Source organism: Nestor notabilis, unplaced genomic scaffold, assembly GCF_000696875.1.
Source record: "Nestor notabilis isolate BGI_N333 unplaced genomic scaffold, ASM69687v1 scaffold27495, whole genome shotgun sequence".
NCBI lineage: Eukaryota > Metazoa > Chordata > Aves > Psittaciformes > Psittacidae > Nestor > Nestor notabilis.
The window spans coordinates 3,181-18,249 of NW_009928400.1; the positions used below are offsets into that span (position 1 = coordinate 3,181).

Below are 15,069 nucleotides of genomic sequence, written 5' to 3' on the forward strand. Positions count from 1 at the left end.
GTGTGGTGCCTGCTCATGGCAGGTGGGGTGGAACTAGATGATCTTAAGGTCCTTTCCAACCCTAACTATTCTATGATTCTATGATCTTAAAGGTCTTTTCCAACCTAGCCGATTTCATGATATAGAAATGATACCATGCACAGAGCAGTTCCCTGCTGGAGAAATGGAGCTGGAGAGGATAACAGCCAATGTCAGCAAGGGAAACTGGTTTTATTATTGCCCTTTTGTATCCTGTCTCCTGGAAAACTATGATTTTGGGAGGTGATGCTGTGGGCTCTGCCCCGGCTGCAGGTGAGTGGGAATAGCGCTGGCAAACTCAGCAGGTAAACCAGAGCCCCTGGAGCAGGCAAAGCTAGAGCATGGCTGGGGATAACCCATTCCTCAGGCAAGCACCAGGCAGGTCCATGCTGCTGCTCCGGACCAGCCCCATCCCTGGGTGGCTTGTTTAAAATGCACACTGTATCCTAAACCACCCTACCAGAGGTGCTGCAGGAGCTCAGACACAAACCCTGTGGTTTTTCCTAAAGCACAAAAGTTTCTTTACCACCTTCCCAGGCAAACAGAGCTGGGGCTGAGGATGCTCTGGCCAGGCAGGATTTGTGCCCTGCAATCCCCTGTCCTCCTTCAAGGCTGCATGAGGAGCTCAACTGCAAACCCTGCTCTCTACAAGCCCCACAAGCCCATGGTGCAACTCTCTTCCTTGAATCCTGGCATCCACCCTCACGAGCCAGGGACCAGCACAGGTCCCTGAGGGCTCTCCGGCCAGGCCCAGCTCCGGTAGGCAGCATTTAAGCTTTGTTGCAAAATCAACCCATCAGCGTTGGGGACTGCCCAGAGCTAACACAAAGCCACCTCTATTTCTGCCCGAAAACAAGCTCTTTCAGTCAATCCCAGCAGTTCTATTATACAGTCGCGGGGCTGTTGTCAGAGCCGAGTTCCAAATCCCCTGCACGGACCTCGGGACCACCTACATTTAACCACCGTGATATTTGAGCTGTAATTCCACTTGACACTGCTCCTTTGTTCTGGGAAAGTGCAGGAGTGGGAATATGTTTCATTAACGCGCCGCTGGTGCAGTTTCCATTCTCTAAGCACGAGAGCCAACTCCCACTGCCCCAGCCCATGCACAGAGAGCACAGCAATTGTCTTCCCGTGGTGGTGGGACAGGAGACAGGCGTGTGGCCATACTGGTCACCTACAGACAGCAGAAAATACAGCAGCAATTGTCCACACGAGGAATTTGGCTACATGGAGGCAACGGTTACCCCATAGGGACAGCAGCTCTAGGGTGGGAAGGATGAGAGAAAAGGGATAAAAGTAGTGTTGAGGCTAGAGAGAATGATGAGAAAAATGGGTCAAACCTGGAGGGGGCCAAACCAACATCTCTCCCATGGTGGGCTTCCACAGCTGTAAGAAGTTACCTGTGGATGTGATGGACCCACAAAGGATAGATGGGAGCTACCAGAGGCTTTTTGATGCCTTTGTGATAGCTGAAATCCCATCAAGGTAAATTAAGCCAGACTTCAGGGCTTGTTTCCAAGCAGTGTGGAGAAGGTGCTGGGGATGCATCCTGCCCTGCTGCTGCACAACTGACCTGACTGACCTTGTGCATCTCTTCTTGCCCTTTCCTCCATGACCCAGGTTCCCTCAGCCGCAGCAGAAGTCATAGTGCAGACCAGCCCCCACTCTCCTCCCTGGCTCTCAGGGCACTGCTGCCTGGCTCTGTCACCCAACGGCACCCAATGGTCCTGCCCCTGGCACCCACTGGTTCAGGTCCAGCAGTGCTGCTGGTCAAGCTCCAAATCTGGAGACCCTCAGATTTGCTTGTACCATCACAGGGTGATGGAAAGCTTCAGGAAGAGCCTTCTCACCCCCAGCTCCACTGCAGCTCTGCTGGAGCTGAGAACAAAGCACTCAAGTGGGTAAGACCCTGTCCCTGGCAGACCTGCACCAGGGCTTTGCAAGGTATGGATTAACACCTCCAAAGCCTGAAGGCCACAGGAATTTCCTCTGTTGCTTTAGACAGCAGTGGTCTCCTATAGCAAGCTGCAAGGAGACCACATCAGGTTCAGCTCCTTTGACCAGACCTGTCTCTACCTCCAGGTGAGTTCACCCAGCAGCGCTGGCACCATGTCCTGTGTCCTACCAACAACCCTCGAGTTTAGGGTCACAAAGATCACAGCTGCCCTGAGCCCCTCCTCCAGCCATGGTGAACAGTGAGGACCACCAGTGCCCTCCGCTGCATGGTCCATCAGGACCAAGAACTCTGCCCACAGATCCCCCAGGCCATGGGGAAGGTTCATGAGGACCAGGTCACACTCTGGAGAGGGGCTTTGGACAAGGGCCTGTAGGGACAGGACAAGGGGAATGGCTTTAACCTGCCAGAGGGGAGATTGAGATGAGCTGAGGCAGAAGCTCTTCCCTGTGAGGGTGCTGAGGCGCTGGCACAGGGTGCCCAGAGAAGCTGTGGCTGCCCCATCCCTGGCAGTGTTCAAGGCCAGGTTGGACACAGGGGCTTGGAGCAACCTGGTCTAGTGGAAGGTGTCCCTGCTCGTGGCAGGGGTTGGAACTGGATGAGCTTTAAGGTCCCTTCAACCCAAACCATTGTACGATTCTCTGAATCCCATTCCTCCAAGAATGAGGTTTCACCAATTCAAAAGAGCAAAGGCTTCTGCTCCCACATCTATTAGACAAGCTCTCAAGCAGATAATTGCATTATTAATGCCCACTTCCCATCCTTGTCTCCGTGGCTATAATGGGTTTCTACATATCTATCTTTCCAGAGATGGTGAACAGATCTGAACTCATCACCTGCATTATGGCCAAGCAGATACACTCCTAATAGATTTCATGCCACTTGTGCCAATAAAGGTTAGCTCTGAACTTCTCTGAGGTCTGTGAAGGCCAGGTCGCTTAGAGGATGCTCAGAAACTTTGTCTAAATTCAGTGGGTAAGTTTTTCCACTGATGAAGCAGCAGGACCTAGGGTGGCTTTTAGCCTAACATCTAAAGCTCTAGTCAATGATCAGTCTCCTTCCCAGACAGTCTGTCATCATTTAGCCAGAACTTCATTGCACAATAATTTTTGTAGTCTCAGTGCTTGAAAATCCTCCCCACTGGTTTCATATGTGGAAACACAAACGGAGCCAGTGGCGTTACAGCATCTCTATTTGGAGGACTGCAATAGGACATGAACTATGGCTCATTTCCAGCACTGAGTTCTTTAAGAGTTAAAAATAGAGGCTGACTGTTCAAAGCCAGCCGCTCACCCCGCACGCTCCAGCGGCTCTTTGCTGATGTGGAAAGCACCAGCCCCCCTTATGGCGAAGTACAAATAATCATCAGGTCCTCTTTCACCAAAAGAGGATGGTCACTGCTCCCCACCCCAACAGCAGTTGGGGAAACCTCACCCAGCCCTGCAAAGGTGGGTCCCAGCACCAGAGCAGCCATCCTGGACCCTCAGCACCCCATCCTGAGCTCTGGGAAGAGGAGGCAGAGCCCTCAGTCTGCAAAGCCCTGCCTGCCCCATAGCCCTGCCCCTGGTGGGTCCCAGCACCCTGCCCCTCCAAAACCTCCCCAGCCAGGGCAGCGACCCTCTTGCACTTCCCATGATGCCAGGGCCGAAAAGCTTGGATGCATAACGCCCCAACAGACAGAACCCATTCCAGGGTGTGCAAGACCTCCAATAGACCCACATTATTCATCCCCTTTTCCCTTCACTGAGCCACACAGGAGCCAGGTCCCTGGCTCTCCTGCTTCGGTCCCCAAGACTGAGCTCATTTCCACCATAGAATCACAGAATAGTTACGGTTGGAAAGGACCTCAAGATCATCTAGTTCCAACCCCCCTCTCCTCCGCTTGAAAGCCCTCTCCCCACTGACGACAGCCCCATGGATCAACCCCCACTTACCGGCAAGGATTTGGAAGATTCCAGTAATGTAAAACCGCCCGCCCTTGGTGAGGGTGAACAGTTGGCAAAAGAACAGGAACAGGGACAAGACGCTGAAGATGATGGAGAGGATCATCATTGCTTGGACAGACTGCAGCCATTCTGGGGAGAGACAGACGGAAACCTCAGTGCAGGCATCACAGTTGATGAGCCCTCACCACAGCCTATGGCCTCAGCATCATCCCCCCACCAATATCCCACCCCGGTTTCCATGAAGTTTCCTATCAGCTGGGAGATGTGGCCACATCCAGCGCTGCATCAGCTGGTGAGGTCCTCAGCATGGGCATGATGCTGTGTGGGATTTAGAATGATGTGTGCATGGACCAGAGTGCTGGGATAAAATGAATTGCATGGCCACGCTCTGTTCTCAGCATTTATAATCAAACATGAGCAGAGATCCCAGCCCTGACCTGAAGCCTGCAGAAACCAAGACAAAGCCTCTCCCCCAGCTTCACGTCAGGCCTGGGGAGTTCAGCTGCTCTAGAAACACACAAGCCATGTGCAACAAGCCATGAGACATGGAGCGGGCCAGGCTGCGAGCTAAAATAAACACACAGGGAGTGAAAACACCCTCTGCCCTTGCAGAGTCAAACCTTTGAGAGCGAGCCTTCCCCAGCTGCCAAAGAGCAGCTCAACCAGCCCGGCGTGAGTCACTGCCCAGCTATTTCCAGGCTCTGTGGGTGTGGAACTCCCCTCGTAAAATAAGATAAATAAACAAGCAAAATGCTGCTCCATCCCATGAGCTGCTGCAGCCCGACAGAACACGGCAGTGCCTCGCAGCGCCAGGATGGGCCATGCACACAAATGCCTCTGCCTTTCTCTTTCCTTTTAAAGTTTGAGATGAAAATGAGTATTTGCAGCCTTCTTAGAGAGGTCTTTAAGGATGCAACGTGGATTAATTCACCAAGAAACCTGGCAGGACTTGGTACAGGTAAACCAAGGCACAAAGCACCCAGTGAAAGGCATGAAGATCGTGCTTTGAGCTGGATCTGCAGACAGGGGAGAATCGGGCAGCACTGAAGCATCAGTTCCAATCCCACATTCCTGCCGCAGTCTTATTCCCACCATCTTCCTTCTCCTGACTGCACACTGCAAGAGCCACCAGCTTTCTGCAGCAAACAGCTGAAACCCAGCAGAACTTCCAACTAAAGGTATCCTTCAGCTTAACAGCCTCCAATGAGGCCATTTGGGACTGCCCAGAGCAGCACTGCTCCCAGAGAGCTGGTGACACATCCCACCACAACCTCACAAGCCATTCTCATGGAGAACTGGATACAGAAAGTGAGGTACAGCCTTCAGCTGGAACGGGAATGATGATCCATGCCTGAGGCTTTCCAGCAAATCCATGCCTGCGGGGAACATCCTGTGCAATTTAGTAATGTCTGGCGTGTTTGGCTGTGGACCATCAATTCTACCTCTCGTCTTTGCATCTTGCCTCTGGACATTCATGCAATGGAGCTGAATTTGCTCACCAAAGCAGACTGAAACCGCCCAGAGCAGCCTCTGCTCGTTGCAGACAGCTTTTCCCTTCCCTTCCTTTTCCCACTTCCCATGCCAATCTACCCAGCAGCATTAATGGGTCCTGCTAAAGAGCTGCTGCACTTCACTGATTTACAGTGCTGCCGAGTGATTACATCCATGTGCACCAGTTGCTCCTGTTCCTTAGGAAGGAGCAGCTACCACTGCTGTCGCTTCCAGGAAATCCCAGTGTAATTTTCACACAGTGGGCACACAAGATATCCCATATATTGCATCCCTACGAGCCAGGCAGGAAAACCCCCTGTTCCTTCAGTGCTAAACCACTGGGCAACAGAGGGGATGAGGTAGCCCAAGTGCTGCTAAAGATCAAGTCATAAACCATTGCTCAGATGGGATTGGAGAAATACAATTAGACAATGTCCAGCTGCTGAACTGCAATCTCCTTCCACACTTCAGCACAGAAAGGGCTCCCATCCCAGGTCTGAGAAGCTGAGTTTTCATCTCACCCCATCCCAAGCCCTAAAGCCATGTCCAGCTCCACGCAGCGGCTGAGCCAAAGCCTGCCCAGCCACAAGCCCTGCAGTTTGGTCCAGGACCCAGGAAGCCAAGTCTTTTGTGATTTCAAAGGCCACAGGATCCGGCCCGGAGAGGAGCCCTTTCTGGTCGGAGGTGGATGCTCCAATTGCCGGTTATTTTAGGAGAAGTCTGTCTAGACGGAAAGCTGAGCTGAGCTGCCCTTTTAATTGCTTCCGCCTCCTCGTGCCTCCTTTTTGGTTCTGAATGCAAATGATTTATCCAGGCTTTGCAAAATCCCATTGTCATAAAGAGCCGTGTCAGAGGAACATAAAGGCAGGCACTGAGAGGCAGGGAAGAGCTCGCTGTGACCGGAGGGCTTTCGGCAGGCAGCCACCCTGCTGCAGCCAGAGAGCAGCAGCCACACGAGCAGGGAAATCAAGAGATGACTCCATAGACCAGAGACTCTCTGCTCACATCCAGCCCTTTGCTTACTTCTATTGGCCTCCTGTGTAAAAGCAAGCCCCAGCTCATAACTCAAGAGGCCAACAAGTGCAAGCTGCCGTACTCCCATTAATCCAAGCCCAGCTACCCACAGACTTCAGCTGTATTAGCTAATTGCCTTTAATTCATTTGAGAACAGCACTATAACTGCAGATAGGATTGCTGCTTTTAACTCCTTTGCTGTTAGTGTCGTATCCTACCTATAGGCTTCTTCCCTTCTCACAAGGAGGTGTGTGCCCTGTTAGTTGTACCACGGGGCTGTCAGCACTGTTTGCTCCCAGGCTGTTATTTGTGGTTTCCCCTGGGCAGCGCGTCGGTTGTTCCATTTTTCTCCTGCATCTCTTCTGCCCTGTGTTTATATCTTTGTTCTTCAAGAGGAAGAAGAAAAGGAAGCAGAGTGGAAAGGACAGATAACGCCCTGCACGCCGCTTCCGGAGAGGACCCGTTGGGAGTGTTTCTAGAGCCATTTCAGGCCATTAGAAACAAAGAAAGATGGTATTACAGAACAAATTTGACATTTTCCCTAAACTTTGCAAGCCCTGGTGGGCTCATGCCACCACTTACAACAGCAGAGAAACGGCTTCAGCCCTGGGATGTCAGAAACCACATTTCACTGCCCTGAAGTCTAACACGGAAGAAAGAAACCTAGAGCAGAAGTTGAAACTTAGAGCAGAAATTGAAACTTACAGCAGAAATTGAAACTTAGAGCAGAAATTGCAGCTGAACCCCCCCAAATGGCAGTAGCCCTTCCAGCAAAGCCCCAGCCCTGCTTGCACAGAGGTTTTATACCAGGACAAGGGATACAGCTGAGCAGACATTGGCTCCCCACTGTTTAATTCACTGCTCTGTCATAGACACCCTATCTTCTTTTGGCTCAAGCCAAGGAGAATGAATATAGTACAAACTGAAAAGAAACTTATTTGAGCAACTGGCTTACAGACTCCACTAAATTAATGCTATGCATTAAAAACACCTCTGTGCTGTGACCTGCCGCTGATGGTAACATTCTGCACATGTAGCTTTCCCTTTGCAAACCACGTATGAGTGTACACTTAAAAAGCAACCACTTCTTGGGAAGAAAACATCCACTAAGGAGATAACTGTAATAGGTAATATATACAGAACAAGAGGGAAGAGAAATTAATGGTCACATCTGCATGGTAAAAACTGCCAACTAAGTAACAGCAGGGTCAGGAACAGCACATACATCTGCTGGCACAAAGGTACCAGCCCAGGTCTGCCATGGGTTTTGAGCAGGGCTTTTCCAGAGGAGGCTCTTGGGCCTCAAGGTCTGATCAAGAACCTGAGCAGCGCATCCTCACCATGAAGTGGACAGGTCACATCACAAGTGCTGGGGCTTGTAACCATTTTAAACCTCGATATTCAAACAGCCCTTAAGAGGGTTGGAAAAGGGGCAAACTGAAGATGCAGAAACAGTATCTCAATTGCATCGTTCTTCTGGGGCTGAACTTCAGACCATTGCCCCTTGGCAACTCGCTGCAGCAGCTCCAAGTCAAAACAGCTCAGCTACCTGCAATGTTATTCCTGGTGGCACAGACCCCACCACCACCACCCACAGCCCCATTACTTGAAGTGAGCATCTCTCCTGTTGGGGAGAACAGCGTCACAGTTCATCAGCCACATCCAGCAGAGCTGCTAAGCTCTCCTTCAGAAAATCCAGCTCCATGACATTGCAACTTCCTTCTGCTTTGGTCCCAGACCTCCCACCAGTATGAAGTCAAACCTTCCCCGGCTGTGTTCCGAGCTGCTGGATGCTTGAGCCAGGAAAAGCAGGTTTTACACCCAATAGTTGCTGCTTTCCTATCCTCCTATGTACACTCCCTGGACAGGGTGTTGGATTGAGGTATTCCTGGAAATCCCACGAGAAAAGGGGGATTTTAAAGAGCTCCCAAGGTGTTTGTAATGGCCAAGGGATGAGCACGTGGGAAACACCATGGTTGCAGGGAGGCTGCGAATGAACACAATGCTGCAGTTCCTGCACAAGACTTCCTGGTCCTCGTCTGTAGCTCCTTCAGAAGATGAAGCCCCCACAGCCCTCTTTTGTCCTCTTTTCCTCTCAGCTGTCCTTCCTCTTGCCTTCTCCTTGAAGCTCCATTCAAGAAGTCCCTGAGGCCAGGAGGTCTGTAGCTCTCCAGAGCTGCCATATTCAGATGTCCCATCAGACCATCGAAGCTCATGTCCCACAGAGATAACCTCTGATGCTGCCAAGGCAGCAGAAAGCTGCTGGCACCATGAAGAACATCTTCCAACAGCTCCGCAATGCCCAAGGCAGCTCCTCTCCAAGACCCTCAGCGTGGTGGCTCCTTTTGGCTTGTGTATCAGAGCAAGTTGAGATGGTAGATACATCATTCCAGGCTCAGGTCCTCCAAAGGGCTGACGTACCAACTCCCACCAATTTCAGGTCCAGGCACCAGGAGCAGGGATGGGGAGCGGTGGTGCCCTGACACATTGCAGGCGTACACCCAGCCATGGGGACACCCAAGAGTCTCAGCAAGGCCAAAACCAATGTTGGTTTTCCAGCACTGCACTCTGCAGTTGACTCCCTCACCTATTCGCCTGGTTTTGTAGTCATCGCTTGCCCACATGTTGCCTTCTTCCCCCCTTTTTCCTCCTCTTCTATAGGCCAAAGCTCCTCACCCAGCAGGGAAGGTTGCCTGACCCCCTGTATACAGAACAACGGGAGCCAAATTGCTCTGGAGCAGCTGAGAAAAACACAGCACTAGTTCCCTACTTCTCCTTATCAGATGCTCTTTGTAAGAGGAACAAGCAACAATCAAAACCTGGGTTTAAACAGAGGAAATCCCTTTCATACCGTAGGCAATATAGTAATGGGAGACACTGATCTGAAATACAGCAAGTTAAATGCCATCTTCATCTCGCCATACCTTTTCTAGGTCATTCAAGTCCAGCATTGCTGGAAAGAAAAGAGTCTGAAAGAATAAGGGCAGCAAAGGCACACTGGGGGCACAGACAGAGCAAAAGCAATGGGTTCAGATGTTTCAGTTATGCATTTTAAAGTGGGGAGGAAGCAGTGCAGTTCCTTCAGGGAACAGATGCTGCTGCCTCATGCCAAGGATGAAGAACTTTACTACCTCCTCCAGCAGCAAGAAATGGATTTCAAGCACCAGCAGTGCTGCTTAGGGTCCCATCTGCCAGAGCAAAGATGCTCTTGAAGATGGACAGGCAGTGTGCAGGGGAACAGGGCAATCCTCTGGTGCCTGTCCCATCAATGAGATCCACCCCTATCTGCCCAGTCAGTCCAGGACACATCTCTGCTTTGGGTGACCCACCTGGGTTTTGCTTGTGGCCATCACATCACCAAATTAATGGGTGCACCACATACCAGAGTGCTTAGTAATCATGTGGACTGGCAGCCTGAGCATTTCCCGAGGTTTAGGGCTTTCTTTTCCCTTTAAAAAAGCCCAAAACTACCAGCCTGTCTGTAACCAAGCCAGTCAGGAGAAAGCCACAGGGCAGTGACAGAAGAAGCTGTAAGAAGACACAGGAAAAACATCTTCTGATGTTACAGAAGGATGGAGGGATCTCCACAGAAGTTCCCATTGCTTCCCCACCAAAATCAGAGGAAGAGCAGTACAAAGTAGCAGGAAAAAACTCTTGCCTGCATAAAAAATTCATTTGTGGGAAGAAAAGGCCATTTTTAGAGGAAAAATACAAAAATCACTGTCTGGAAATTTGGGGTGGAATCTACTCCAAAGCACTCGAGCGGCTCAGGTCCGGCCGCATGCCCCATGTCGCAGCGGGCTCACACAGCTGGGGGCTGGCACACAGCCCTGCCGACGCACAATCCCGGGATTCAGAGCTGGATTCTTCAGATAAGTCTTTTCCAGGAATGTCTGACAGCGCAAACGGAGCAAAGATTGCAACATTTTTTCCATAGTTCTCAGCCTCTTGGGGAAAAAAAAAGGCATTATCTAACAGGCAAAGGCAGAAATCAAAGCAACAAGCAGGCAGTTGTGAAAGGCAAAGAAGTGGGCAGTGGCCCCCGACCTGGTGTTTCCTCCTCCTTCCCTGTGCTCACACCCCTCCGGAGTGCTCAGCCCTAAGCAGGGTCAAACCCTGCCAAGAGGAATTTGGGAGGTGGGAGCTCAGCCGACACCGAGGCCGGCTCCACCCTGTACCCAAGGTCAGCTAATGTCCCGGGAATCCACGGTCTAAATCAGTCCTTGGGTTGTTTTGCTGCTTATTCCATCCCCATGGGATAGTTGGTAAGGTTAGAAGCACAATCCCAAACCTGCCCCAGTGTTAAATACAAGCAAATCTTGTGTTTAACACTGGGACCTGCTTTTAGCCACTTCAGCTTCTTGTTGGGCATCCACATGACAGTCATCTCAACAAAGGGGTCCCTCTGTGGCAGTAGAGCAAAAGGAATCCATCCATCCATCCATCCTCATTGTGTTCAGACCAAGGGGAGCATCACAGCACCACAACCCCCCCTCAAAGCCTCTATGCATCCCAAACACAGAAGACCCAGCCCTACCGAATTCCACATACTCCAAGCACCGCTCCTCTTGAAAAAGAGAGGAAGAAATAACTGCACTACAGCAGCCACTGCAATGGCCAGAAGAAAAACTGCCTCTACGTAAAGACCAAGTTCTGCCAAAACTCCCCAAGGAGGATTTCTTGCTCTTAGCCCGCAGAAGACCTTGGCACTCTGTGTTTAACCGTTAAGTACCGTCCTTGGCTCCAGCACAGAGGAACAAATTCCTACTGCTTTCTACAACGCAGTGTAGCAAAACACAGCCTGTGTTTTGAACAAGATTGAAATGAGAACAGTTTGTGGGATTTGGTATAGGATGTTTCATGTTTCTGAAAGTAAGCATATTCCCAGCAAAGAGTATAATAAGGATGAGGCAGGGGACAAGCATGAGCCTTGGAGGTTGCTCTGCCACAGCATCCTTGCCCCATGTCCTTGCTATTGCTCCAAATACTGCCTGACTGCAGCGGACTGACAGCACAGGAGTGGTGGGAGTAAGAGGGTCGGACATGGGCATGCAGAGGGAAGGTGGTGGGATCCACTGGAAGAGATGCTGCTTGGCATTTCTGCTCTGCTTTTACAAACAGGTTGTAAAGGCCCTGCATAAGCCTAGGAAATAGATTTTGATTTTGTGTTCCTACAGCACCAGTGAGCCCTGGATCCCACATCCAAGGTCCCACCAGACGGAGACTGGTCCTCAGCAGCACTGCTCCCACACCCCTGCCATGGGGTGGATGGGGCACAAGGTTTTGCCCAAGCAAAGCCCTCTTCTGATGCCAGAGCAGAGCCTTCACAGGGATCAGAGCTGTCAGAGAGCTCTAAGACTTGAGCACAACGTGCCTCCACTCAAAAAGCAGCACCTTATCAACCATACTCAGCTGCTCGACTGCATTTTCAGCAGGGTCATTTTGACTATAATCCCCTTAATGATAAGAAATCACCACTGGAAAGGATCCAGAGGGAAGCCCCTCTTTGAGGAGCTTCTGGAATCATGGGAATACAGACTTGCAGCACCCAGCAGGACAGTCAGACATGGAAGAAACCATCCCAACCACGTGTTGACACTGACAACTCCTGGACACAGAGCATCCTGTAAACACCGAGAAAAAACGGTGCAGGTTTGAAAAGCCAAAGATTTGGGGAGGCTTTAGAGCCCTCAGCTCTGGGACTCTGGGGTGCAATCACTGCTTTTTATTCCAAAGCGCAAGGTCAGCAGATTTTGCGCACACATGACTGGCTGTGAAGCAGCCTGCCTACGCTGCAGATAGCCAGCAACTGCTGATGAAGGACATGGCTCCAGAAGGCTCCTCGGTTGGGATGGGATCCAGCCAGCTCCTGGCCAGCCTGGACACCACCAGGCGTCAGCAGAGACCCGCGGCGGAAGCTTTGCTCCCACCGAAAACCAAAGCCTGGGCCCAAGCAGGGAAACACAGCACAGCTCACAGCGCAGGGAAGAGGGAGACTGAGCACCAGCATCCACCTCCCTGCGTGCGGTGTTTTGCTCCCAACAGGCTGGGGATGAGGGTGACATAAAACTCCAACAGCCTCCTACAATCTCCCATCGCTGCTAGACCCTTTGTCAGCATTTAGTGCTCTCGGTGTGACTATTCCTTCCTTGCCAAGACCACGTGGCATCGGTTTGCTCCTGCGCCAGGACCATGTTTCCGGCATAGGGTGACTGTGCTCCCAGTGACAGGCGTGTGATTCACAGCGGGTTTCACTGGGACAATCTGATCCATAGGAAAGCCAAACCCAGGCTAACTGAAAACAAATGGACATGACACCACTGGCAAGAGCCCTGTCTTCTGGGGAAACTGAGGCACGGGCTTGTCTGACTCCCTGAGCACAGATTTCTTGTTACTGGTGCCACTGGGTGCCCTGGAAACTCTGTGTCACAATGTCTTAGCAAGCACCCCTCCCCTGCTGACCTCAGCAAACAGCTTGATGGGTGATGTCACATCACCCTTCACCGAGCTTGGTCCAGAGGTGGCTGTTCAGCCACTCCAGATGTGCAGGTGCCATAGGGGGTCTTTCAGCAATGGGATGAAGGGCTTGAGCACTCAGCACATCTAACACATAGTATGTGACAGCGACCCACAGGGTGAGGATTGTGCCCAAAAACTCAGCAGGTCACAGCAGTCAAAAGCAGGGCAGCTTTCAAGATAGGGTACAGGGTGTCCTCCAGAGACAGGCTGTCCATGGGGCATCATATACATCTTTAAAACATCCTCACAACCAGAGCAATAGGGAAGCATGCTGAAAATGGCCCCTCTGCTCCTAGCAGGGCACCCAGCGAGCCCTGCTCCAAGGATGCAAATCCAAATGCAGCCAATATGGGCTAATAACAGGAGACTACCCAAAAGAGCTTGAGTTACCTCCACCCTGCCACAGTGCTTCCAGGGGCTGCCCCACAGCTTGAGGGAAGCAGGGCAGAGTGATGGGCACTGGATCTGGTACCTATATCAAGCCCCATCGCAACTTCAGGGACTGATAAGGCTGGGGAGAGCCACCCTCAGTCCCCCCATCAGGAGCATGGTGGAGCCCTGCCCCTCCATCTGGGAACAGAGCAGAGGAGGCAAAGGAAGGGGTGGGAGGGAACAACTTCAGGAGGGTGCAGGGAAAAGCAAGAAGGACTCACAACAAATCTACACAGGCAAATGCCCCTTGATTCCATGTCTGGGGAGGAGAATAACGCAACAGGCAGCAACACCCCTGATTGCCAGGGAGCACTCACCGTTCGTGGACGATGTCAGGCAGTGGAAGATGGTACCAGAGGTGCAGTTCTGCCAGAGATCCGCCGTGTGTCCGCCATTCACCAGCCATTGCTGCAAGAGAGACACAGCCCCATGAGCAGGGCTGGGGCAGGAGGCAACAGGACCCCCCCAGGGCTTCAACACCGGCACGTGTGTGCCTGGCCAGGCACTCCCAGGCATATGCTCTTCTTTAGAAAGGGGCTTGGAAAGTACATCCTGATATTTGCTTTTAGCTGCTTTCGCCTCAACGGCGCTAAAACAGAAGCTCTTTATTCTCTTTACGCATGGACCAAGTCCCGCGGGGAACACGCACTTCCCTCCCCTCTGCCTTCCCTCCCCTCTGCTGTCCTCGCCCGGAGCCCGGCCGGGTTATTTGAATGCTTCCACGTGATTTCCAATGACTTGGAAGATTCTTGTAACGGCTCCTACTGCTGTTAGCACCACCCCAAAGGGAAAATAAAATACAGGGGAAAAACGACCTGGTGAAGCAAGTCTGGAACTCGCCAGCTCCACAAAACTGCTGCCTTAAAACCAAGTCAACCCCCTTCCTAACTAGATGACGTGGTAACTACGCTCTAGATCCAGAACAGTGCCAGGAGCTCTCTGTGCAGCATCCAGCCCTCAATCTTCCACTCACGTAAAGCTTAAGCCTTGAAAATCGCCAGCAGGAGCCCATAGGGGTTAAGAGGCAGAGGCTGTGCCTAATGCACAGCCCCAAAGGAGCAGAGCTGGGGGGCAAACCCAGTGGTCCTGAGGAGCCAGCACCCAAATTAGCCCCGTTTCAAAGGGTATTATTGCTCAGACTGGGGGCACCGGTGCAGTGGCTGAAGCCCATTAGCAGGTGGAGTGCCTGTACGGAAAGGGAGCACAGCATCACACCCATGGAGCACATTTTGGGTGCTCCAAAGCTCCTCCTCAGTGGGTATGATGAGGTGGGCTTCAAGAGCACTCTCCTCTCAACTAACGTGGCTGCCCTGAGCACAACCAAGGACCCACCAGTTACACCTGACAGCATAAATGCGCCAAAATCCCACTGTTGGTGAAAGCAGCAAGCAGCAAGTAAAGGTTTCCTGCTAAAAGCCAGTTGTAAAACAACCCACAGATGAAAATAACACTTGCCACGCCATGCCATGCCCTCTCCAGCCACTCCCTGCCTTGCCGGTACCCCAGTGCCAGAGGAAAGTTTGTACTCACACTAACGATGGTGGAGACGAAGAGGAGCACCAGCACGGTGACGTGGAGCACGATGATGCCCAGCAGCAAAAGCAGCATCTTGGCGGCGTTGGGGTATAGAACTGGAGGGGGAGACGGATGATGCTGAGTGTGTGTGTGTGCCCGGCTCCGGGGGGCGGCAGG

General features: G+C 51.8%; 1 protein-coding gene across 1 annotated transcript in view; it reads right to left on the bottom strand.

The window, feature by feature from the left end:
• Positions 1–15,028, bottom strand: part of PMP22 (peripheral myelin protein 22) — a 15,773-nt gene extending 745 nt beyond the window's left edge. Inside the window, exons 1-3 of the mRNA XM_010014489.1 lie at positions 14,908–15,028; positions 13,695–13,785; positions 3,910–4,050 (exon numbers count right to left, since the gene is read on the bottom strand). Of these exons, the coding sequence (XP_010012791.1) occupies positions 3,910–4,050; positions 13,695–13,785; positions 14,908–14,985 (310 nt within the window). The 5' untranslated portion in view covers positions 14,986–15,028. The remainder of the gene's footprint in view (positions 1–3,909; positions 4,051–13,694; positions 13,786–14,907) is intronic.
• Between the last annotated feature and the right edge of the window lie 41 nt (positions 15,029–15,069).